The following is a 22,454-nucleotide window of genomic DNA, read 5'->3' on the forward strand; positions in this document are numbered from 1 at the left end:
GGGTGGGTGGGTGGGGTATTGTGTATGTGAACATTAAGGGATAAGGCTAATGTGTACTTGCAGGTGATTAGAAACTATGTAACTAGGGTGTTTCCATCATGAGTCCCTGATAACTGTCCTTGGCCAGTTTGTTTAACAATTCTTTTATTTTACCAGCTCCAAGAGTTGGCCTGTTACATTCTACATTCTTCATTTGGCCTATTTGATGCCTACTTCATTACCTGCTGGTTCCGTTCAGGATTTCTTTCCACATGTGCCCGTCAGTGACGTGTTTTCACCTTCTTCTCCCTTAGGGGCTCACACTTAATAGTATTGATTCACAGCTATTTCAGATCTAGGACCCATTTGATAACAGTTGTCATTTGAAGCTTTTTGATTTAGACAACGCTTAATGACATAAGATTTCTGTTATTCAGTAGTGCTTTTATTAGTATCACTGAAATCTTCATAGTTTTGGCAAATAGTACCTTTATGTGAGACAGTGTTCATTCTGTGCAGATGTGCTAAATCAAGTACACATGACCCATAGTTTTTTCTATATGATTTTATTGCTAATGAGAAAATATAGAGCGTTGATAATAATTAAGTGGTCCCTCTTTTTTTTTTTTAGTTTTTTATTATGTTATGTTAGTCACCATACAGTACATCATTAGTTTTTGATGTAGTGTTCCATGATTTATTGTTTGTGTAAAACACCCAGTGCTCCACGCAATTCGTGTCCTCCTTACTACCCATCACCAGCCTAGCCCAATCCCCCACCCCCTTCCCCTCTGAAATCCTCAGTTTGTTTCTCAGAGTCCATAGTCTCTTGTGGTTCATTCCCCCTTCTGTTTACCCCCTCCACACTTCATTCTTCCCTTCCTTCTTCTGCTTATCTCCCTGCTATTCCTTATGTTCCACAAATGAGGGAAACCATATGATAATTGTCTTTCTCTGCTTGACTTATTTCACTTAGCATAATCTCCTCCAGTCCCGTCCACGTTGCTGCAAATGTTGGGTAATCATTCTTTCTGATGGCTGAGTAATATTCCATTGTATATATGGACTGCATCTTCTTTATCCATTCTTCTGTTGAAGGGCATCTCGGCTCCTTCCACAGTTTAGCTGTTGTGGACAATGCTGCTATGAACATTTAAGTGCTCCCTCTTTTTCTTAAACCCTCTTCTCCTACCACGCCTTTTTTTAAGCCCAGGGAAGGGAAACAAGGTCACACATAAATGATACATGATTGGTCTATAGGTATACAAAAGATAGTATTCATCCTGACTGTTGAGGAATTGGGGGAAGGAGATGGAGAAGGCATTCTCAGCCAAGAAGAAGATGTAGACCAAGCAGCCTAGTCTCATAGCCAAAGCACTGTTGTTTGTGGGGAGGAGTCTGTTTAAATGAACTAAGAATGAAATAATGCTTTATTATTAATAATCAGGGCAGATATCCTACAGATTTGTGTTACCTATATGTCATATGCACTTTCCCTTTAAGTGCACCTGCTGCTGTGCTAAGTAGTAGGATAGAGATAAATCAGATTTGATCCCTCCCCTCACAGTCTGATGGGGAAGACGTAAAAGTAGGTAGGTCATTACAGAACAGTGAGCTGAGGGCTCCAATATGGATTAAAGACAGGGTGCTATGAGAACAGCTCAGGGAGGTGGGGGGAGATGGCTAGGAATTGATATAGTTTATAGTTCTATAACAGTGTACAGCAGAATACACACAGTAGTTTTTTATTTTTTTTTATTATTTTTTTTGAGAGGGAGAGAGAGCTGAAGAGAGAATCTTAAGCAGGCTCCACGCCCAGCGCAGAGCCAGATGCAGGGCTCTATCTCACAATCCTGAGATCATGACCTGTGCTGAAAACAAAAATTGGACACTTAACTGAGCCACCCAGGCGCCCCTATAGACCACAGTATTCTTATAAATATGAAAGGCATTAGAAATTAAAACTTGAACCTTAGTCGAAAGTGAAAAGTGGATAGCTACTTGATCTCTTCTTGGAACCATACAGATAACGTGGAATCTGTTCCTCTTTTCCACAACTGACCAAGGCTTATCATGCATATTTGTTTGTCCTTTCATCACTTTTGCCAGTATAGTTATCTACAGAGCCTAGCATTTCTCAAGACATTTTGATAATTGGGAATTGAAAAAGCATTTTGAAAAGCTTCAGTGAACACCCTCAGTGTCTGCTGAGAAAAGATTCAAGTTTTGTTTTGTTTTGTTGTGTTTTTTTTTTGGAAACACCCAAATCATTCAGTATTAAGTGGGAGTAAGTAAGTTTAATTATTAAGCAAAGTGTGTACCACATTTTGCTCATGTAATGAGGTATAACTTAAAATGATGAGACTGATTTTTTTGGTGTGTATGTGTATCTCATAAACTGGGCCTGAAGTCTACTTCAAAAGAGAAATTCCAGAAATGTTCTCAACAGTGGTAGCCATATCCAATCAGATATATAAAGCTAAGGAATTTTAATCATTCATTTGAATTTTAAGTTCCTATAAGCTTATCCTTTTTTCCTTCCTTCCTTCCCCACTCTCTCTATTCTTCCCTATTTCTGACTTCTCTTCTTACTTTATAGTCACTCTTTGCATAGTGTGCTGATGTATAGAATCTCATACTTCATGGGCTTGTTAAGATAGAGGAAGTCATTCTGAGTTTTATATAATTTATCTCATATGTTATTCTTGGCATAAATTGGTTTATAGAGCCTGATAGCATGGATAGCTGGTTCAGTTCAGTCTTCCTGTTTTGGGTGTGTGATAATAAGTAAAGTAAATACGTTTATACTTTTCCATTTTAATCAACAACTTTTAATTTGGAGAACAAAGATTATTTTTATATCAAGTAAACATACTATATTGAAATAGTCCTCTTTAAATTTTATTTAATTTAAATGCTACATAATATCCATGCATATCTCTGGACATTTAATAAGATAGCCTCACTTTTTCTGAGAAACAAGGTTTACATAGTGCGCATTTTAGAAAGAGGGGTCTTTCTTATTGCTGTTGAAAAAACTAAAATAATTTCCAAGTAACCTTAACCTCTCAATTTTTACTGTGCATTAAATTCTTACTAGGTTTTCTTTTTGTCCTTTTTAATGTAAATGCTGATTTATGTATATTTGTGTTTTCTTTTTCAAGGTTATGTGGGATTAGTAAACCAAGCAATGACTTGCTATTTGAATAGCCTTTTGCAGACACTTTTTATGACTCCTGAATTTAGGAATGCATTATATAAGTGAGTATTCAAAAAAATTTTATAAATAAAACTGATTTAAGAATGAAAGTATAGGTTTTAACTAATAAAATCTAATTTATCTTCTTGTATTTATTTATAAAGTTTGGGGTATTTCTCTCTTCGTAAGACATCTCGAATAGTATATAAGAAAAAGATCTTGTGAGAGATTGACATATGAAAAATTTGTGGAGAAAACCAGAAGTGCGTAGACCAGCAAAGGATAAAATTAAGATTTACATTTGGGATAAATTATTGTACTAAAAGCTTTCCCTCACTTATAGCTTTAACATCTTTATAAAGAAATATGTTATCTGCTTTTTGAGATAATCTGGATATGTAAACCATGTTCTTTCCTTTCACTTTTCAATTTAGGAAACAAAGTCATCTTTTTAAACTTTCGAACTTTGTTTCTAATTAAAATATAATGCAGCTGTCCTTTGGGTGTGTGTGTGCAAGTGTCTAAGGTGTAAAAGATGGTATATATACCAGGTAGTTTAAAATGCTCGATGAAGGAAATCCATATTTAAATAAACCCCTAAAAGTCAGTTATTTTTATGAGTATCTTATTGTAATACATTTAATATACTCTTGTTTTGTATATTTTCTTTAAGGTATGCATAACTTATTTTTTAAGACATTTTAAAGTACTGATTAACTGATTTTTCCTTCTTTGTGTGTTACTCTTGAATAACATCCTCGAAATTACTGTAAATATGTATTTAAAGTATTTTTGGAATATATTGGTCGTGTTGCTCGAACAACATTATATTATCATTCCATTCATATGGAAACTCATCATCTGAATTTACTTGTGAACATAGACATTGTAATGAGTCCTTTTGTACCCATCACGTATTTGAATATTATCAACTCATGATCAGTCTTTTTTATCTAATAGCGCTATTCTGATTATTCGGAAGCACACACCCATTGTATCATCTGTAAATATATCTCCAGTCAGCGCTAATAAGGTTTCCCTGATTGCTTCGTAATTTTTTTTTAACAATCTGTTCAAATCAGGATCCAAACAAGAACCATACAGTGCAACTGACCGATAAGATTCTTATTTAATCTATTTTTAACTCCCTTCCATCTTTTTTCCCCTTGCAATTTATTCCTTGAAAATATTTATATTGAAAACTGTTGTTCTTTCTCCTGTAGTTTTCTACAGTTTCGATTTTGACCGTTGAATATCATAGTGTCATTTAATATTGTTCTGTTCCCTGTATTTCTATGAATTAGTAAGTAGGACAAGAGTCGTGATCAGATTCATATTCTATGATTACTTTTAGATGAGCTTTGCCTTTCATTAGTGTTGCCTTCTTATGCCTTTTCTTGTTTAAAGTCTAAATTTCTTCTGAATTTATGAATTAGGGAAAGGCTTCTATTTCATTAGATAGTAATAGATTCAGTTAATATCCAAATTCTGTATACTGGAGTTAAGGTCTTAACATTATTATGATGTTAATATTAATGATGCTTTAAAGAATAAAAATATTTTATAAATAATTTTCAATTATTTTATTTCAATAGGTGGGAATTTGAAGAATCTGAAGAAGATCCAGTGACAAGTATCCCATACCAACTTCAAAGGCTTTTTGTTTTGTTACAAACCAGCAAAAAGAGAGCAATTGAAACCACGGATGTTACAAGGAGCTTTGGATGGGATAGTAGTGAGGGTACTAATTCTCTTGTAATGACAAGTGTTTCCAATATTCAAAGGAATTCTGGGAGACAGTATTATAAACAAAATATATTAATAGCTTACTTAACCTTACCATAAACCTCATTGCCTTTGGCTGGGATAAAATTTAAGCACTAGGAGTAAATTTTTGATCAATTAAAATTTTCTTGCAAGTTTGGTTAAACTCTATTTTTATGTACTTAAACTAAAATTTTTAATTTGTTCTAGATTTTTCTTAACATATTTCTTTACAGTGAAACATAACAAAAATAGCAAATATCATAGCACCGTAAAGCATATGTTATTTATAAAATACTAAGGTTGCTTAATTCTTTTCCTTGTGGTTACCTTTTCATGACTGTAATATGTAGTTTGTGTTTCTTTTTAAATTTAGAATTATTTTGTATAAACTTTTCCATGTTTTTGACAATTTGCTTTTAAACAACAAATTAATGTTTCATTACATTAAATTTATTGCTGTTTTTAATTAAATTTTATCTTAAAATAGCTTGGCAGCAGCATGATGTACAAGAACTGTGCAGAGTCATGTTTGATGCTTTGGAACAGAAATGGAAACAAACAGAACAGGTAATTCATCTCAAGTTGAAGGGAGCGTTTTATAATAAATCATTCATAAGTGACTTTTATTCTATCGAAATGTTTTAAAGCTCTGGCTTTAGTGCAGTTGTTAAAGTACCAAATGGGGAATTGAAAGTACTAGGTTCTCACTTGGCCATTAACTGAGCCATACAGATCCTCATTAAACCACGCTAGACCTCAGTTTCCTCATCTTTAAAATAAGGAAGTTGGTTTCTGTGATCTAGATGGTCTCTTTTTAACTGAAAACTATATCATTCCTATATAAATATATGCATACATGTGTATGTGTTGTTTTTTGGGAATGATTTTTGAACAGTATTTTCAGATATTTAAGTAAATTACATGTATTTTAATCTATAGCAGATTAAGTATAGTTGAGTATTACCTTCATTTTGGCCAAGGAGGTATGCTTTTGACATTTAGGATTCCTATTTATCTGACTCTCTTTTTCCAGTAGGAAAAGAACAGGTTAGAGGTGGGAAGAGCATTCACTATATCATTCTGGGATGAAAAGTAAGGCTGAACTGGGTGGACCTCAGAACTCAGTAAAGAGGAGGGCTTATAGTGGCTCTAATGACGAGGGGGTGGGGCAAGGATCACAAGGATAAAAAAGGAGGAAGAATCTGGAAGATAGTCTGGAGGGTCTGCTGTCTGATTGGAATTATGATGATGGCTTGGGCCAGAGTTTTCAAACTGTAGGCTCTGTTCCATTCATGTGTTATGAAATCAGTTTAGTGAATCTACATCAGCACTTAAAGAAATGGGATAGTATAGAGAAGTATAAGAGAGTAGCACAAAAGTAAGGGTAAGTATTATTTTGTGCAAATTTTGTTATAGTTAGATGTACTGGGTTGCGATATACATTATTTTCTTACTGTGGGTTGTTATCAAAACTGTTTGAAAAACACAGGTTTGAATCACTTAGAAATGCCCTCTCAGGTGCAGAAGATACAATCAAATATGACTGAGGCAGATGAATGAAAAAGGCTTCATTAAATTAGTGGCATTAGTATAGGCAATGATGATGGTTCCTAGTTTGAAGGCTTATAAACCCTAGACATTTGAAGAGATACAAATTTATGAAAGAGGTAGATTGTAATATGCTTTCCTTCTTTTCCATTCTTAGTTAAGAGATATTGAAAAAAATTAACTTTACTTAATGATCTAGTTTCTCTACCTAGTCCTATTGTATTTTAGTAACTTTATGTATATGGTATTAGGGGCTGTTTCTTCTTCATAGGTCTGCAGTTACTCTTCCCCTTTTTATATCCCTCTTTGGGTCAACAATTCCACTAAAAGATCAACTGGGGCATCCCTGCTGCATTCCCAAATTTTGGTACAAGATTTGTGAGGCAAGACACTCACTTTGGTCCTTACCAAAGGAATTACCTGCCTTTTTTGGGACAGAAGCCCCAGTTGGCTAAGTTTGGGGACTTAGTGAGAGATCCATTCTTTTGAATGAGGATATTTTGATGGAGATGGAATTTTTTTTAAATTTTCATACATTTTTAAAATTCACAGTATAATGTTTCCTCTTAAAATTGTTTTATGTATATTACTGAAAGTTAAAAAGTTTTATTTGCACCTTGAGCCAGAAGATAAGATTTTAGGAATCAGAATGTAGTATTGTGAAAGTGGTGGTAGGCATGTGTAAAGCTATAAAACTAGCCGGTTATTTAGTTATGTAATTATCAACATGCCTAAAGTGATAGATTAGATGTATTCTCAACCTAATGAAAAGTTAGTATGAAGCTTAATAGTATAATAAATTGGTAATTGATTTCAACAAAACATTTTAGTAGTGGAGTCTTTATTGGTAAGAGAATTGAACTAGTTAATTTTGCACACTGATTCTTAAGTTAGTGTTAGTCTAATTTTATTGATTTTTAGTTCATTTTTGTTCAGCCTTCATTTTTTTAATAGAATTTTAGATAAATCTTAAAGCTTTCTAAAACTTCAGCAGTAAAGAATGAATATCCTTTGCAACTTATTTTTAAAAGCAGGAATTATTGTGTTTTTGTGTATTTTAAAAATAATTTTTAAGGAGCACTTTTTAATATTCTTATTTTTAGGCTGATCTTATAAACGAACTATATCAAGGCAAGCTGAAGGACTACGTGAGGTGTCTGGAATGTGGTTATGAGGGCTGGAGAATCGACACATATCTTGATATTCCATTGGTCATCCGGCCTTATGGGTCCAGTCAAGCATTTGCTAGTGTGGTGTGTACCTTTCAGCTGACTGCTTGTGTATCCATACACAGAATACATAATAGCACAGTGGTATAATCTGTTGTAAGGTAAGTATCATCCTAGATACACCTTCTTGGGTTGTTTGTAATTCCTGCACTTAAACTAGCAAGATCTAGAAGATTTTTGACCCTTCAGTGAGTCCTAATAGTGCATGTATAAAAGGGAAGGTGAATGCAAATGTACTGCCTCGTGGTTCAGTATCTTATTCTTTCTGAGATGACTAGATTATTTCACTTTATCCTTTTTTTTTTTAAACCTCTAAACAGTCTGTTTTATAAATGCTCCTTTTGTGACCATTTTTTGTATTGGAAAGTACTTTTTGTTTTGTGTACATTGTTCCATATATATATATATATTTTTTTTTTTAAGACTTTGTTTATTTATTAGAGAGCACGCAAGTAGAGGGGGTGGAGGGAAGGAAGGGAGAGGGAGAAGCAGACTCCTTGCCAAGTGAGGAGCTGACGAGGGGCTTGATGCCAGAACCCTGAGATCATGACCTGAGCCAAAGGCAGATGCTTAACTGACTGAGCCACCCAGATGCCCCAGTTCCATGTATTTTTAAAATTAGAAAAATAACCTTTGGTTTTTATCATAAACAGAGGCCACATTTTTAAAAGGAACATCCTTATTCTAAAATTTAATTTAAAAACCATGAATTGTGGAAGCACAGTAATTTGAATAATCTGATATAAATTAGTTAATTGATTAATTAAAAATTAGCTTAGTTATTACATACTGAGAATCCAACTGGGAGATTATCTAAGGTTTTCTCATTCTTTGTCTTACCCATTTTCAGTTGCTTTTTGATAATTTTATTATTGCATTTTATTGTGTTTACTGATACAGAAGGAGAGCCATGGAAAGAGTTAAGTTGATTTTTAAAATTAGAGTGTTCAGAAACATTTATTCTGAATCTATTATGAGCCAGGGTAAGCTTCCAGAGCTATATTGTTTTGGGCCTTATTTATGTTGTTAGCTGATGGAAGCTTGTAGCTAAAATTAATGTTTTTAAAGCTACTCCATACTTTATCCTCTAAAATAGTGCTTCAAATATGGTTTGGTCTTCTGGCCTCTAGGATAGTTGTTTCCCTTTGCTTTTTTCTCCTACTCTCATATGGCTGTCAAGAAATAATTGATAAGAAGTTATGGAATCAATCAGTGGGAATCCAAGTAGAAGACCTTTTCTGGATAGTGTAAGACCAAGTCTTCTTTCCTGTACTATGTTTCAGTCAGTTTCCTGAATAGATTTGAAAAATTTTGTTAATAGTACCCTTGTAAACTGCCATTCTAGATACATGAGATTGGCCTCAGTGTGGGTGGCTCATTTTGTTTTCCATTTTTTTTTTTAACAGTTTTTACTTCTTCCTTTCTCTCTCTCTGTTTTTTTTTTTTTTTTGTAGTTTAAGGTAGGAGTGGCATATTAAAAAATTATTAACATCTGTCTTTCAGTGACTTATTTCTTTTTTTTTTTTTAAGATTTTATTTATTTATTCAACAGAGATAGAGACAGCCAGCGAGAGAGGGAACACAAGCAGGGGGAGTGGGAGAGGAAGAAGCAGGCTCACAGCAGAGGAGCCTGATAACTCATTTTTAAATATTGGCACTTTAGCAAAATACACTAGGGAAATATTTGGTAGTCCCAGGTGATAAAGATGATGTTTTCTGCTTTGGTTATGAAAGTATTTTTTGTGAAAGCTTTTTCATGTGTATGTTCAGTTGAATGTTTTTACATATTAATTGAGTGGTTGAGGAAACTAGTGTTATTTGTTTTGTTATGTTGAAATATTGTATTTGAATAGTGAGGAAATCCAGTTGCTTAGCTAAATCTTTTGTGTCTTCATTTTCTCACCTGAATTACCACCACTCTCTCAAGAACGTCATAGATTCAGCAGTGGGGCACTTTGGAGGATACTTTTGGAGAAGTGAAAAAAGTCACATTTCCTAATGGAATTTTCCCAAGGTGGTGTCCTCCATTGCCACATGGATGGTGGTGGTGGTAGTGGTGGTGGTGACTCAGTGGGAATTGGAGGTTACAGCTATGAAGCAGTATGTGAGCAAGTTTATATAACACACATGCGCTAATAGGGCTTGCAGAAGGGGACTTAAAACTTGCTAGACTTTGCTGAAATCTCTTTAGGGAAATTACAGCAGGTGAACTACCCAAGATAGGGGTTCTAAGGAGGATACTACCTTCAGAGAACTTTAGTTAGAGGTAAGTGAATTCCCATTATTTTCTGAATTCAAAATCTATAACCTACATCTACAGAAATCATCACTCAGCATCTAAAATTAGTTTTATATCACTGCTTGCCATTGTGTATTTTGTTAATTCTATGTGTTTTAAAAAGAATTAGGTATAAATGTGGATTGTAAAAATCTAGTTGAATCTCATTCAGACTATATAATATTTGGCTTAATTTGAATTGAGCTCTCTTTAAATTAATTTTCCTACTTTTATTCATGGACTCTGATATATTTGTCTTATTGGATATATGCACACACACAAACACATATGTACATACACACGCAACATTGATAATTCTGTGTTCTGTTTACTGTACATTCTTTCAGTGAGCCACAATATAATAGATATGTGTATACAGTGAGGTTAACACGTGATGCTTAATTTCAGGCAAGTAAGTGCAAGGGTCTATTAAAAATTAAAGTTTTTATTAACCTTCATCTGAAACATCCAATTTCTAGAGTTGTTTTATCTCTGTGTACAAATAAATTAACTTGAGAGTAATATTTAAGATTAAAATATGAATGGAAATACCATTTAGCTAATTTGTCATGACATTTATAGTAAATGTTTATGGGTCATCTTTCAGCATGACTGATAGCAGACTGCTTTTTTAATGAGTACTAGGAATCGCCTATAGTTTTTAAAAAAGCTTTTCGTAGTTTGTTCATTGAATTATTTTTTAGTCATTATAGCTATGATATTTATTAAATTTCTGGTCTTCATTTTACCTGGCCATGTAGGGAATCAATGTTTAAGGGCTCCACTCTCTTACCTCTCAGACTGAGTTCTGTTTAACACTCATGTCCAACAGGATTTAGTAGAAGATTAAGAGAAGGCTTCTTTGATTAAATTTGGGAAACGGCGTAACTGTAATCCTCTTTCGAAAAGTGCATATTTTATTTTAAATGCCCTGAGGACTCCTGTAGAAGAGAACTTTGCTTAACTGTGCTTTACCTAACATTTTCTTCCTCTGTGGGATATTTGTGAATATTTTAAGGGGTACTAGGATTCTGAGGAACGTATTTTAGGAAGCTCTGTGTTAGAATAAGGTGATGTAAAGATTATCTCTACTATGTTACATCACTGTTTGTGTCCTTGGAATGTTGAGGGGGAGTAAGAATACTAAAACATATGTTATAATCTACTCTTGTTTTACGTATCTCCTTAATCCTGAAAAATTAGTATCAGCTGAAAAATTCCTTTTATTAACTTTTAAAAAAAATTTGTTTTTAATGATTTTTGAGGTAACTGGAACTTTTTATTTTCATTGATTAGAGCTGTCTAAACCAGTGTCTCTGAACTTCGTAATCAAAGAAACCTTGAATCTGCTTATTCCCAAGCACATTTGAGAATATATTTTTATAATGAGATAGTCCTAAATACATGCTGGTGATACATAAAAAATGAAACTATAATTTTTATCAGTTAACTATGAAAGCATATTTCATAAATTAAACAAAAATGATATAACCTCATGTTTGACACTAACTAGGGAGGAGCTTTTCTATTTAACAGTAAATTTTAGACACTGTCTTTTTATTGATATCTTTTTGTCATATAACATATTTATTGAGTTGCCTACTCTGTGCAGTGGGCACTGTAATAGGCCATTTTTTCTTAGTATATTTTTAATTCTATTAGGTAAGTACACTTAAATATATTATCACAAAATGTGTTCAGAGGTCTGAAATTGGGTTTAGCTGTATCATTCCATTTAGTGTCTTTAGAAAAACTGGATTATGTGAAAGACTTCTGTTCCCTAAGTAAACATGGTTTAATGATTATTTTAAAGTTTTGAATGAAAAATTGTTAAATTTGTAAGTATTTATGAAGTCATAAGCATTTCAAGTGTTTGCTGTGCACAAGTTTATATCATAGGTTCTTCCCTGTATTAACAGATGATCTGGACATTCTTAAATGTCTGGCTTTGCCACATAACTCATTTGGATGGTGGAGTGGCCCATATTTGTCCAAATATGTAAGCATCACATAAAGAAAAATCTCTTCCACAGACTCTACCCTCATTTTTCCAGGAATTTGTGTGGTTGGACATAGTGGGAACCAGTTTAAAAAGTGGGGACTTCTGCTTTCAGGAAGATGGAGTAGATGTACATTGCCCTATTCCTCCTGCTAAAACAACTGAAAGTCTTGAACATTATATATAAAATAAAACATAAGAAGACTCTGAAAGGTGGAGAAAAGGCATAAAGACTAGGGACCTCAGGACTCAAGGAATGACATGGGGTGAGTTCCCTGGGTTTTTTTTTTTTTTTTTTTTTAACCTAATATAGCCCAAACTTGGAGCTGAAGAAGCTGGCGTCCTGGAAACAGCAACAGGTGTAGACTGAAAAGCCTGCTGTCTCCAGCCAAAAGATCAGGAAGCGGATAGCCTAGCAAGGCAGAAAACTTTTAGATGATACCCATTCCATTTTAGCCAAAGACCACAGAAAGACCGTGGCCCCTATCTTAACCCCTGCCATCCGAGGCTGAGTGGGGAGCCTAGGCTTCTGTTCTCATGAAGGTTGTAACTGGGCTTTCTAGCCCCCTGCCTGGGTGGTTTCAGAGAAGCCCAAGTAGATAGCCAGGAGTTTCATCCCTGCTGGGCAGTAACAAGCCTTTCCACTGCTATTCTCCTGTTCTCCTGGTTTTCTGTCATTAGAGACACATGGGGAGCCTGACCTTCACTCCTACCTCATAGTAAGGAAAACTTCTTTCTGTCCCCATTGATGTCAGAAGAGACCTAGTGAAGAGTCAGAATTTTTGCCATCTTTGAACAGTAAGGAGACTAGCCCCCTCCTCTATGGTGTCAGTGGAGGCTATCAGGGAGCTCTTACGAGACATTCCTGCCCCTCACAGCCAAGATGATATCAGCAGAGGCCTACTGAGCAGCCAGAATGTCAACCCTTGCCCAACGGTAATGAAGAGCCCCTCATCTCAGGTGTCAGCAGAGCCCAGTTGGGAAACCTGGACTTCTCCTCCCACTGGCAGTAATGAAGCAGGAACCTTTTCTTTCACTGGAGCAGGGTAAAAGAAAGCCAGTAAACCAGAAGATTCGAATAGAGTCTAGAATATCGTAATACCCAAAATGTCCAGGTTTGAATAGAAAAACAAAAACAAAACCACTCTATATACTAAGAACCAGGAAAATCTTATTTTGAATGAAAGAAGAGACAATCCATAGATGCGAACACCAAAATGACAGATGTTACAATTTATGACAAACATTTTAAAGCCGTCATAGAAATACTTTGGTGGGAGATCCCAAGCCCGTTTGAAACAAATGAGAAAATAGAAAGTCTCAGGGAAGAAATAACTGATAAAAAGGAAAATGAAATGGGAATTTAGAACTGAAAAATGCAATACCAAAGCGAAAAACTTGATGGATAGACTCAACAGCGGAATGGAGGAGACAAGCAGAAAGAATCTGTGAACTTGAAGATAGAATAATAGAATTGCCTATTGTAAGCAGCAGAGAGAAAATAGACTGGAGAGAGTTTTTTAAAAGTTCTCAGGACCTTTGGGACTATAATAAAAGATCTAAGGTTTGTGTCATTGGAGTCCTGGAAGGAGAGGAAAAAGAAGGCAAAGCTGGAAAAATACTTGAAGAAATAATGCTGGAAATTCCCCAAATCTAGTAAAAGGCATAAAGCTTTAGTTCCAAGAAGCTGAGTACACCCCAAACAGGATAAACCAGAATCAGTCTACATCAAGTCCAATTATAGTCAAACTTCTGAAAACTGAAGACAAATATTTTAAAAGCAGCAAGTGAGAAAGATACATTTTCTTACAGGGTAAAATTATTCTGATTTCTTGTAAGCAAATTTGTCATCAAAAACTATGGTGACCAGAGGAAAGTGGCACATTTTTCAAGTGTTGAAAGAAAAGCACTGTCAACTTGAGTATTAAGCCCAGTGAAAATATTCTTCAGGAATGAAGAGGAAATCAAGACCCACCCTGGGTGAGGGAACACTAAGGGAATTTGCCACCAGTAGACCCACCTTAAAAAATGGCTAAAGAAAATTCTCATAACAGAAAGGAAATAGTAAAAGGAAGGCATCTAGGAATGTTAGGAATGAAGAAAGAACACAGTAAGCTAAAAATCTGGGTAAATACAATAGGCTTTCTTTCTCCTCCTAAGTTTCCAAAATTATATTTGATGGTTGAGCCAAAACTATAACATTGTTTGATGTGGTTCTAAATGTATGCAGAAGAAATATTTAAGACAATTATGAAGGGGAGGTGGTAAAAGGACATAAAAGGCGTAAGGTTTCTGTACTTCACTTGAACTGGTAAAAGGATGACACCGGTGGAATGATAAGTTATGTGTATATAATATACCTAGAGCAACCACTGAAATACTCCAAAAAACTAGATAAATCAAAATAGAATTTAAAAAATATGTTCAAGTAATCTACAGGAAAGCAGGAGAAAGGAAACAAAAAACTAAAATAGCAGGCTTAGTTACATGTAAATGGTCTAATTATACCAAATAAAAAGTAGAGATTCACATATCAGATTTAAAAACGTGACCCAATTGTGTTTGCTTGCTACAAAAAACTCCCTTCAAATACATTGGCATAGAAAGGCTGAAATGTAAAAGGATGGAAAAATGTTATATCATGTAAACATTAATCAAGGCAAATGGCTATATTAATATAAAGTAGACATTAGCGCAAAGAAAATTACTAGACATAGGGGCATTATAATAAAAGGGTTAGTTCTTCAGAAAGACAGCAATCCTAAATGTGTGTTTACCAAATAACAGAGCTGAAAATATATGAGGAAAATTTGTCCAAAATGAAAAGAGAAATTGACAAATAGAGACTTTATTGCCCCCCCGTCAGTAATTAATAGGCAGAACCTCTAGACAGAAAATTAGCAAATACCTCGACAGTGCCATCAACAACAGGATCTAATAGACATTTCTAGAACGTTCCACTCAACAACAGCAGAACACACTCTTTTAATGGACTGTATATCAAGAAAGACCACACCTTGGACCATGAAGCAAATCTCAAAAATTTAACTGAATTAAAATCACAGTGTGTGTGTTTTTCAACAATGATAGAATCAAGTTGGAAATCAATAAACAGTAACATAACTGGAAAACCACCAAACACTTGCAAAATACACAGCACACTTAATCCAAGAGTCTAAGAGAACTCAAGGAAAATTAATAAAAATAATAGCAACAACAAAACACTTTGAAATTAATGAAAATGAAAATATATCAAAAATTTTGAGACACAACTAAAACAGTACTAAGAGGGAAATTTAACAGCATTAAATGCTCACCTTTAGTAAAATGCTTACATTGATAAAAAGGAGGAGAAGTTTCGAATCAGTAATCTAGGCTTCCAGCTAATCTGGAAAAAAGAAGAAAAGCAACCTAAAGCAAGCAGAAGGAAGGACATAAGAAAAAAGCAAAATCAGTGAAACTGAGAACAGAAAAACGAGAGAAAATCATGAAACAGAGCTAAGTTTTTGGAAAGATCAATATACGATGGACATACCTGTAATAAGGCCGACAGGAAAAAAAAGACAAAAATTTACATTATTAGGAATGAAATGAGTACCACTACAGATCATGCATGTGTCAAGAGGATAATAAGGGACTACAACAAACAACTCTGCACACATTAATTTGATAACTTAGGTGAATCAGTACTTCAAAAAGCACAAGCTATAATTCATCCAGTATGAATTAGAGAATTTGAATAGCCCTATAACTGTTAAGGTATTATTAAAAATTTCTCAAAAATGACATCTCCCAAGTTGGGATGGTTTCACTGGAGGCTTATATCAAATATTTTAGAACAGTGAGCACCAAGTCTACACAGTCTCTTTCAAAAAATAAAAATGGAGGGAAACTTCCCAATATATTTTATGAAGTTAGTCTTATCCTAATACTAAACCAGACAAAGTTAAAACAAAGCAAAACTGCAAGTCAGTATCCTTAATTCATATAAGAAAATTCTTACCAAATATTAGTAGGTAGAATTTAGCAGTATGTAAAAAGAATTAGATACCATGACCAAGTAGGGTTCATTTCAGGGATTCAAAACTGGTCAATATTTAAAAATCAGAGTAATCTACCATATTAATAGACAAAAGAAGAAAATTCAGACTATCACATCATTTGACTCAGGAAAAACACTTGACAAAATTCAGTATCTACTCAAAAAAAAAAAAAAAAAACACCTCAAAACTGGGAATAAAGGGTAATTTTCTCAACTTAGTAAAGAATGTGGTAAAAACAAACAAACACCAACAACTTACAGCTAACGTCATATTTCGTGATGAAGGACTGAATGCTTTCCCCCTAGAATGTCAAGCTTATTTCTAAGCAGGGATGTCTGTCTGCTCTCACCACTCTTACTCAATATAGTATTGGAAGTCCTAGTCAGACAGTAAGGCAAGAAATGGAAATAAAAAGCATTCCAATTAAAGGAAGAAATACAGTTGCCCCCGTCCCCTTTTTAGGTAACATGATTTTTTAATGTAGAAAATCCGAAGGCACCTACCAAAAACCTGTAGAACTAATAAGTGAATTTAGCAAGATAGCAGGGTATGAGATATACAAAATCAGTTGTACTTCAGGATACTAGCAAATAACATGTGAAAAGTGGAATTAAAAATACAATACCATTTACAAACATGGGGGAAAAAACCTGCCTTAGGTGTAAATCCAACAAAATACGGACAGGACCTATGTACAAGAAACTACTAATTCTGAAAAGGATATTTCAATAAATGGAAAGATAATGTGCTCATTAATTAGAAGATTCAGCATAGTAAAAATGTCAGTTTTCTCCAAGATTATCATTTAATAAGCCTTCCTTCTCAAAATCTGCAAGATTTTCTGATGATATAGACAAGCTCATTCTAAAATTTATGTAGAAGGTAAAGGAATAGAAATAGCTAGACTTAAGAGGGTTTTGAGAAAAGAATAAAGTGGGAGAAATCAGCCTACCTGATTATAATAAGACTTCTTGCAGAGCTACAGTAACCAAGACTGGGTGGTATTGGTAGAGGGTAGACAGATAAATGGGACAGAACAGAAAACTCAGAAATAAATTTGCTCAAGTATGCCCCAACTGATTTTTGAGAAAGGCACAAAAGTGATTCAGTGGAGGAAGGATGGCCTTTTCAACAAATGGTGTTGGAATAATTGGGCATCCATATGCACAAAAATGAACCTCTACTTAAACTTACACCTTGCACAAAAATTTGCTCAAAATGAATCATAGATTTAAATGTAAAATGTAAAGTTATAAACTTCTATTTAAAAAACATAGGAAAAATCTTCCAGATCTAGTTAAGCAGTGAGTTCTTAGATTTGATACCAAAAGTACCTTCCACAAAGGGAGTAATTGATAAGTTGCATTTCATCAGATTTAAAATATTTACTCTCTGAAAACCCAGGCAAAGAGGATAAAAAGAGAGGCTACAGACTGGGAGAACATACCTGCAAAGCATGTATCTGACAATGGACTGTACCTAGATTATATAAAGAAGCCCCAAAATATAATAGTTAAAAAAAAAAAAAAAAGCACAATCCATTTAGACAATTGGCAAAGACAGCATTTCATCAAAGAGGCTATACAGATGTCAAAAAAATACAGGAAAAGGTGTTCAGTATCACTAATCACAAATTCAAGCCACAATGAAGGTAATACTCTACCTACAGAATGGCTAAAGTAAAAAATAATGACAGCACAGAAAGCTGGTAGCAATGTGAAGAAAATGGATCATTCATAAATTCTTGATGGAAATGTGAAATGTTACAGGAAACTTTTTGTAAAACTAAATATGCAATTACTGTAAACCCCAGTAATTGTACTCTTGGTTACTTATTTTAGAGTAATGAAAATTTATGTTAATTTATGTTCACATAAAAACATGTAAATGAATGTCCATAGCATCTTTATTTTTATTTTTAATATCCACAAACTGGAATCAGCCTAGATGCCCTTCATCGAGTAAGTGGTTCCACAAACTGTTGTACATACAAACCATAGAGTACTACTCAGCAACAAAAAGGGACAAACTATTTGATACACACTGAAACTGGAATGAGTCTCTAGGGAATTATGCTAAGTGAAAAAAAGCCAATCTAAAAAGGTTTCATGTGATATGATTCCATTTATATAACATTTTTGATGGACAAAATTTTAGAATTAGGGGCAAATTAATCAAAGCTTACAGGTTTGGGGGGGTCAGGGGAAGGACAGGAAGGTGGTTACTATAAGAGAGCAACAATGAATGCTCCTCGTATAGGCTCTGTGTTCAGTCTCTTTCACTATGGTGGTGGATGGTGAACCTGTCCAGGTGATAAAATTGTATAGAACTTAATACACACACGTAGACAAATGAGTACACTAAAACTGGGAAGACCTGAATAAGATATGTAGATCGTACCAATGTCAGTATCCTCATTATAATACCATACTATAGTTTTACAAAATGTTACCATTGAAGGAACCTGCTGTACAAGGGACTCTGTATTATTTATCGTTGTGAATCTACAATTATCTCAGAAATTGCATTTAGAAAAAGTGGATGGCTTAGAAGAAAGTTCTTTTCCTAGTTGAAACAAAAGTATATATCCTGGGAAAGATAGTTGAATATATCTGTAAGGAAGACACATTACTATATATCAATAACACAGGATTGCTAAGTACATTAAAATCTGTTAGGAAATAGTTATCAAGTGGTAGTTCTGATTTATCTTTTTTTGCTTGATCTGAAAAATAAAGTATCCTATTTTGACACCAATTTCTTCCTTCAAAATAAAATAGACATTGAATGATGAGAAAAGAGAGTAAAAAAAATGAGAGAATTCATAGGGAGTGTCAGTCCTTGGATATACCTTATAATATACCTTATAATTGCTTTGTGCCTAGATTTTCTGCATTAAGTATAAAATTGTAATAACTCATGATGTAAGAATTCTGTGTTCTGTTCTGAACTCTGAAAATTACAATCTAAAAAGTGTCCAAATTACATTTTGTATAATAGTGAGGATTAAGCTCTAGAAAATAAATCTATTATCTTCACTCTGGAATGATGAAATACAACCATAGTCAACCCAAAGCTAGTTTAGAAGCATGATACACGAGTAATTTAACATACTTAAGAAGACAGCTGTTGGTAACTAGAGCAAAGTTTTTTGTGTATATTAATAATGGTACAGTATTTGTAGTATTTTGTTCCATTTTTATGATCCATAGCTTTTTTGATATGTAAAATACAGTATGGCATGATTTTTCATAATCTACATCACATTAAGGTGAAGGTAAAAGTGTATAGCCACACTAGCCCATCATTTACATAATTTATTTCTTCAATGGATAGATGAATCGAAGCTAATTTTTATAACCGTCTAATCTTATTTATGATTAACCTGGAGCGAACCTGTTAAAAAGTGAATAAGGAAGCTATATAAAATTATTATAATATAGTTTTAACTGGTTTCTGAGTTTGGAGGATAATAGTGGCCACCTGAATCTGTATATCTCTACACATTCTCCCCAAAAACCCTAGTCTAAAAGGAACACAGATAAACCCAGGTAACCGATAATTCTGCATACTAGGAGACAGAATACCATAAACCTCAAATTGCCTGTAAGTAGCAAAATAATCACCAAGTTCCAACAGAGCTTCTACTGCTGCTACAAGTCTGTATATGTGGAGAGGATGCAGTGGAAAGCCTTTGAGACTATGAAAGAGAAAAGAGATTGAAGGACGTAACAAAGACAAAAGTCACCCTCAAAAGGAGAAAGCACAACAGTATGTGCCAAAAGAGCGAGTGCCAAACAGGAGGGAAGGAGCTCTAGAGTGAGAAGTGGCATCCTTAGAAGAATTTTGCCTCTGGGAGAGAAACAGAGAAGCATGATGCATCTGACTCATAGTGGTAAAGAGAAAACAAGGAGAAAAAGAAAAATTAAGTGTCCTGCAGAATGAAAGACGATCTCAAGCTCTGCACTAACCTTCACCTGTTTAAGAAACTGCACTTCACTAAGTTGCCAAAAGTTTGACATACTCTGAAACTAAAGAATGCTGTCCACAGAATGATGGAGAGGGTGGTAGGAATGAAATTTACCCAGCACCGTTGTTAGAAGAAAACAGAAGATATGTATGAAAGCATTTCAGCTGATAAAAATCTACCCTGCCAAAAAAAGCCCTCAGGAAAATAACCACACAGTAGAATGCTGTAACACAATACTCCAGACTAAATGAAATATTCTCAAACAAAACAAAACCTGGTATCCAAAAATTAAAGGAGAGAAATGGAAAAAAAACAGGAAATGTAATATGAATTGATAAAACTCAGGAAAGAAATTGAAGAAAAAGACCAAAGTATGTTCCAAGTGAAGAATAAACTATAAAATGCTCAAGAGAATAGAATGGAATGTAAATCTAAAGAGGGACGTAGAATGAAAATGAGAGAAAGTAAAAAGGATCTCCGAGAAAATGACTGAAAGGAGAGACTGGCAAAGGATGTCCAACTGGAAGTCTGTGAAGAGTAAAAACAACACAGTAGAACAAAACTTAGGAACTACAAGCCAAGAAAACTTTCTGGGAGTAAGGGAAATTTAAGTCTGCTTTTGAAGGACCTACCATGTACTTAGAAAAATGGATTTAGAATAATCAACTCAGACATATTTTGGTAAACTGTTAAATTTTAAGGTAAATTGGGCTGGCATCATACTTATGAAGAGCAGCTTGCAAATCATGGCAACAGAATAGCAATTTCCAAGACGGTACAGGCCAAGGATTTGACACCTAGCCAAGTTTTTCTTCCATTATGATGGTAGTGAGTAATTCCATTCTTGAACATTGAAGTTACTGAATATTGTATCCGTGAGCCCTCCTTGAATTTTTTAAGGGATAAGCTCTATCCAGTGAAGAGATCCCCAGCCCAGGGAAGCTTCAGCAAAAGGACTACGAGCACTTTATATTAAATTATAGAAACAAGGACTAAATGAAACAAGGGTGGGGACATAGGTAGAATAATAGCATATTATATGTTAGATGGAGTAAAAGGAACCACTCAAAAAAGGGGAAGGGGGAAAATAAGGGAAAGTAGAATGAGATCATAGACTACTGAATGGGTAGGAGAGAAAGGATAGCATTAAACTAGCAAACCAGACAATAAAGGCTTAAGTAAGAAAAAGGGAGAAAATGAGGATTAAGAGCATTAACAAAAGTATAAATGCACTATAACAAAATTACTAACCTTCCTGAATACCAAAGGAAAATGTAAAAGGGAGCAAAGCACGCCACTTGGAGAGAAGAACACAGTAAATATTATTCAATACATACGGTAATTATAATAAACTAATTTAGATGAACATTGTCATATCAAGTATGAATGGACTTAAGTTGCCAACTAAAAAAAGGTTTTTAAATTGGCTCATAAACATTAAAATTTGGTTTAAGCAAGAATCCATTAGTGGATGCTAAATCTAGGGTAGAAAGTTTAGGACACAGGATGTTTGCGTGGTCTCTTAAGTATCTCCTTAGAGATTACATATTAGCTGCAAGGGGATTAAAGAGTAACTGTGTAGTGGAGAAGCTGGATAACACTTGACCAGGTGATTAAAGTTCATTTCACCAGTAGGGAAGTTGGGGATATCATGGCCTGTGACCGTGATACCCTTAGGACACTTCATGACTTAAGTGGTAGTCTTGTAAGGAATACGTAGAACCTGAGCCTAATGATAAGGAGCAACAGACAAACCCAAATTGCAGACATTTTATAAAATAACCTGCTTCCTTCAAAAACCGTTTATATCCTGAAAGGAAAAAAGGCTTTGGATCTGTTCCAGACAAAATGAATCTGAAGAGGCAGCCAAATGTAATCTGTGATCCTGAATTCAGTTCTGGACTGGATGGAGAGAAATGCATTTTTAGGATTGGGACAATTGACAAAATTGGAATATGGCAAAAGTACTTTATCAACCTTCGATTTTCCTGAGTTCGATAATTTTGTTGTTTATGTAAGAATATCCTTACTCTTAAAAATCACATAGAACTATTAAGAGGAAATACATAATCTCTGTGGGGAAGGGAGAATGATAAAGCAGGGGTAGCAAAATATTACAAGTTGGTGAGTCTAAGTAAGTTGTGGGAGTTTTCTGTGCTTTAAACTTTTGTCTGAGTTTTAACTTAAAAAAAAAAAAATAGAAAAAGCGCTTGCTGTGAACTCTAGCCAGAAACTGGCGCACACGGTTTAGTAAAGTAGAATTTGAGTTACATAATTTTCTCGCTTTATGTACCTCCCCCTTTTTTGTTAAGGTATTGAGTATTTTACAGTTCAGTTTCTATTTGGGAAGCTTGACTAATGTGGTATCAGTCTATCCTAAGCTATATATATGGCTTCTTTTTCTGTATTATACTTTTACAGGATTTGCCTTTTTCATGCTAA

At 34.3% G+C, this 22,454-nt stretch overlaps 1 protein-coding gene across 8 annotated transcripts in view; it reads left to right on the top strand.

The window, feature by feature from the left end:
* The window catches only part of USP47 (ubiquitin specific peptidase 47), a 105,742-nt gene that overhangs the window by 51,540 nt on the left and 31,748 nt on the right, over window positions 1–22,454 (top strand). For all 8 annotated transcript variants that reach the window (XM_034645733.1, XM_011232432.3, XM_034645734.1 and 5 more), the window contains 4 exons: window positions 3,144–3,240; window positions 4,774–4,919; window positions 5,433–5,512; window positions 7,597–7,746. In XM_034645733.1, the coding sequence (XP_034501624.1) occupies window positions 3,144–3,240; window positions 4,774–4,919; window positions 5,433–5,512; window positions 7,597–7,746 (473 nt within the window). The remainder of the gene's footprint in view (window positions 1–3,143; window positions 3,241–4,773; window positions 4,920–5,432; window positions 5,513–7,596; window positions 7,747–22,454) is intronic.

Source organism: Ailuropoda melanoleuca, chromosome 16, assembly GCF_002007445.2.
Source record: "Ailuropoda melanoleuca isolate Jingjing chromosome 16, ASM200744v2, whole genome shotgun sequence".
NCBI classification, from domain to species: domain Eukaryota; kingdom Metazoa; phylum Chordata; class Mammalia; order Carnivora; family Ursidae; genus Ailuropoda; species Ailuropoda melanoleuca.